Source organism: Castor canadensis, chromosome 14, assembly GCF_047511655.1.
Source record: "Castor canadensis chromosome 14, mCasCan1.hap1v2, whole genome shotgun sequence".
NCBI lineage: Eukaryota > Metazoa > Chordata > Mammalia > Rodentia > Castoridae > Castor > Castor canadensis.
In genome coordinates this window covers 32,890,633-32,893,810 of record NC_133399.1, presented here as the reverse complement: position 1 = coordinate 32,893,810, position 3,178 = coordinate 32,890,633, and the positions used below count along the sequence as shown (strand labels likewise).

Here is a 3,178-nt window from a genome sequence, read left to right as displayed (position 1 = left end):
AGCTTTGGATATTAAGACCCCAGAGAAGTAGAGACCATAGGAGCTGTCATGTATTCTCACACAAATGCTCTGCTCCAGTCATGAAATAATACCTGAGCCTCCACCAAGTAATGATCCTTTTGAGCATGAAATCAGTAAGTCATTCAGTCTTCCTGCCCTTCCTGAACATAGATCTTCCATGTTCAATATCCAGAAGACATGGTGAATATCATTTGCCTTGAAGTATACCAGGTAACACAATGTCCTTTGTAAATGTTGCAGGAAGGAGGAAGGTATGTTTTAGAATTTCTTCCTGAGAATCAGTGAGGAGAGTAAGGAACAAAGCAGAGAAAAATATGAGAAACAGCATCCCCTGCTTCTCCTGTCAACTATCTGTCACCTTCTTGCTCTTGATAGGTCCCCATAGTTTTTTCCCCAATGCTGAACCAGACTCGTGCTGCTCATCTCGTACTCTATCCAAGAAGAAGCCCCATTTTAAACATTTTTATTTGCACATATTGGTTATGCAGGGGTGTTTCATTGCCACGTTTCCATATATCCATCCAGTTTACCTTCATTACATTCATCCCCACCAGCATACATTCTCAACCTTTACCCTACTTCAAAGACTTTCAAAAGATTTTATTGTTCAATTGTCATATAAGAATACAAAGTACATTGAACATATTTATTCTCTTTCACCCTGTCTGTTCATTATCTCACTCACACATGTACTCACCTCCTACCAGGAACAGTGTTACATTCTTTTCCATCAATTTTTAAGTATGTTCATTGTTCAAAGGGGTTTCAGCATTGTATTTTATTCTTAATTCAGATTAGTATCTTTTGTTACTCTTCCTTACCCATTCCTACCTAACTCCTATTATTCAGAAATTTTCAGTGTGTTTCACAATGAAGGCCCATTTTTAAAAGCAGAAATTTGTCCATTCTATTACTATTACTATTACAAAATATGCTGAAGTATGCTTCCATTCTTCTAGATTATTGGTGAGGCTGTTTTTTGAGTATTAAATAATAGGACTGCCATAACTCAGTATCAGAGTCTGGGTGAGCAAACAAAACAATTCACTTCTTCACAGTTTTGGAGAATAGCAGTCTAAAGATAAATGTATCCACAAGGATGTTTGTCTAACAGGTTCCCAAGTGATGATGCTGGTGGATAAATACATTTTGTCATTGTTTTACCCAAATTTTCCATCAGATCTTTCAGCATCATGGAAGCAAAAAACCGAACTGTTATTTCAGAATTTCTTCTTCTGGGATTGAGTAATGATTTAGAACTGAAGCCTCTCATCTTCAGCATCTTCCTGTCCATGTACCTGGTCACCATGTTGGGAAACCTGATAATTATTCTGACCATCAGCTATTACTCCCACCTCCACACACCTATGTATTTCTTTCTTTCTAACCTATCTGCTAATGATATTTGTTTCAGCACAAGTACAATCACAAAGATGCTGCTGAATATTCAAAAGCAGGATCAGAACATCTCTTACATAGGCTGCATCAGCCAGGTCTGCTTTGTTTCAGTTTTTGGTGGTATGGAATATTGTCTCATTGCAGTGATGGCCTATGTTTGCTATGTGGCCATTTGTCACCCCCTGAGGTACATAATTATCATGAACCTCTGTCTCTGTGTCATGCCAGTTCTGATCTCTCTGTTCATTAGCACTGCAGTTGCTCTGCTGCACAGTCTGATGGTTTTGCGGTTGTCCTTCTGCACAGAACCAAAAATCCCCCACTTCTTCTGTGAACTTGGTCAGATCAAACTCTCATATTCTGATCCTCTGATCAATAACCTCCTGATATTTGTTACAGTTTGTGTATTTGGTGGTGTTCCTGTCACTGGAATAATTTTCTCTTATGTTAACATTGTTTTCTCTCTTCTGAGAATGCCATCATCAATAGGAAAGCATAAAGCCTTTTCAACCTGTGGGTCTCACCTGTCTGTTGTATCCTTGTTTTATGGGACAGGTTTTGGGGTTTACATTAGCTCTGCAGTTACTGACTCATACTGGAAGTCTGCAGTGGCTTCAGTGATGTATTCTGTAGTCCCCCAAATTCTTAACCCCTTTATCTACAGCCTGAGAAACAAGGAAATGAAGGAAGCTCTGAGGAAACTTATCAGCATGACAACTTCTGTGATGTATCAATTGTTATGGGCTTGGGTTTCTAGAGTAAGTCTGTTTGAAATATGCCAGAATGTGAGACACTTCTGCCATTGTATTCTTCCAAAATGACTGAATAATGTATTTTCCAGGTGCATTTTAGTTATGGATTTGACAGTTTCATGCTTTGTTCTGTAACATGTTACACACAATTCTATCCTCTTAATTTAGTTCCTTTACATGGAATCTAGAGAAGCCTGAAAGACCAAAATCTTAACATACCTTTAGGCACACTCACAGAAGAATATAAGTTGGAGAAGGCAACTAGAGCAGTGATAATATTTAAATAAAGATCATCATAGCTAGAGAATAACTTCTACCTGATCATGTGGCTAAGGCTGTCAGAATCTCATCCAAGAATAATATCTAATGAGAAAGAAGAGGGGGGAATCATAGCCTGTCAGCTATCATTAGACTTATTACTGGTTAACAAAGTCCTTCAGAGGGAATCATAACCTTCTTCATATTTAGGAGTGATTAAATGACATTAGAGTTTTGAGATATTTGAATGATACTGGAAGTTGATCAATAAAGATTCCCTAAGTATTAATGAGGAAAATGAACTCTTACATTAATTGGTACTCACCAATAAAGACAATTGCTTTATAAAAACAGGATGGTACTGGCACAAAAATAGACATGAAGTCCAGTGGAACAGAATAGAGGACCTGGATATGAATCCACACAACTATATCCACCTCATTTTTTACAAAGGTGCCAAAAATATATGATGGAAAAAAGACAGCATCTTTAACAAATGTTGCTGGGAAAAGTGGTTATCCATCTGCAAGAAACTGAAACTAGATCCATGTCTATCACCCTGTACTAGTATTAACTCAAAAATGGATTAAGGACCTAAATATCAGACCTAAGATTCTGAAGTTACTACAGTAAGGAGCAGGAAACACTCTGGAAGTAATACGTATAGGCAAATACTTCCTCAATAGAATGCCAGAAGCCCAGCAACTAAGAGAAAGGATGAATAAATGGGACTTTATAAAATTAAAAAG

The 3,178-nt window shown here is 37.5% G+C and overlaps 1 protein-coding gene across 1 annotated transcript; it reads left to right on the top strand.

Annotated features, from left to right (window-relative positions):
* Window positions 1-1,214: 1,214 nt before the first annotated feature.
* On the top strand, window positions 1,215-2,240 carry LOC109678575 (olfactory receptor 7G2-like). The gene has a single exon (XM_020154079.2). The coding sequence runs from the start codon at window positions 1,215-1,217 to the stop codon at window positions 2,238-2,240; it is 1,026 nt and encodes a 341-aa protein (XP_020009668.2).
* The last annotated feature ends 938 nt before the right edge of the window (window positions 2,241-3,178 follow it).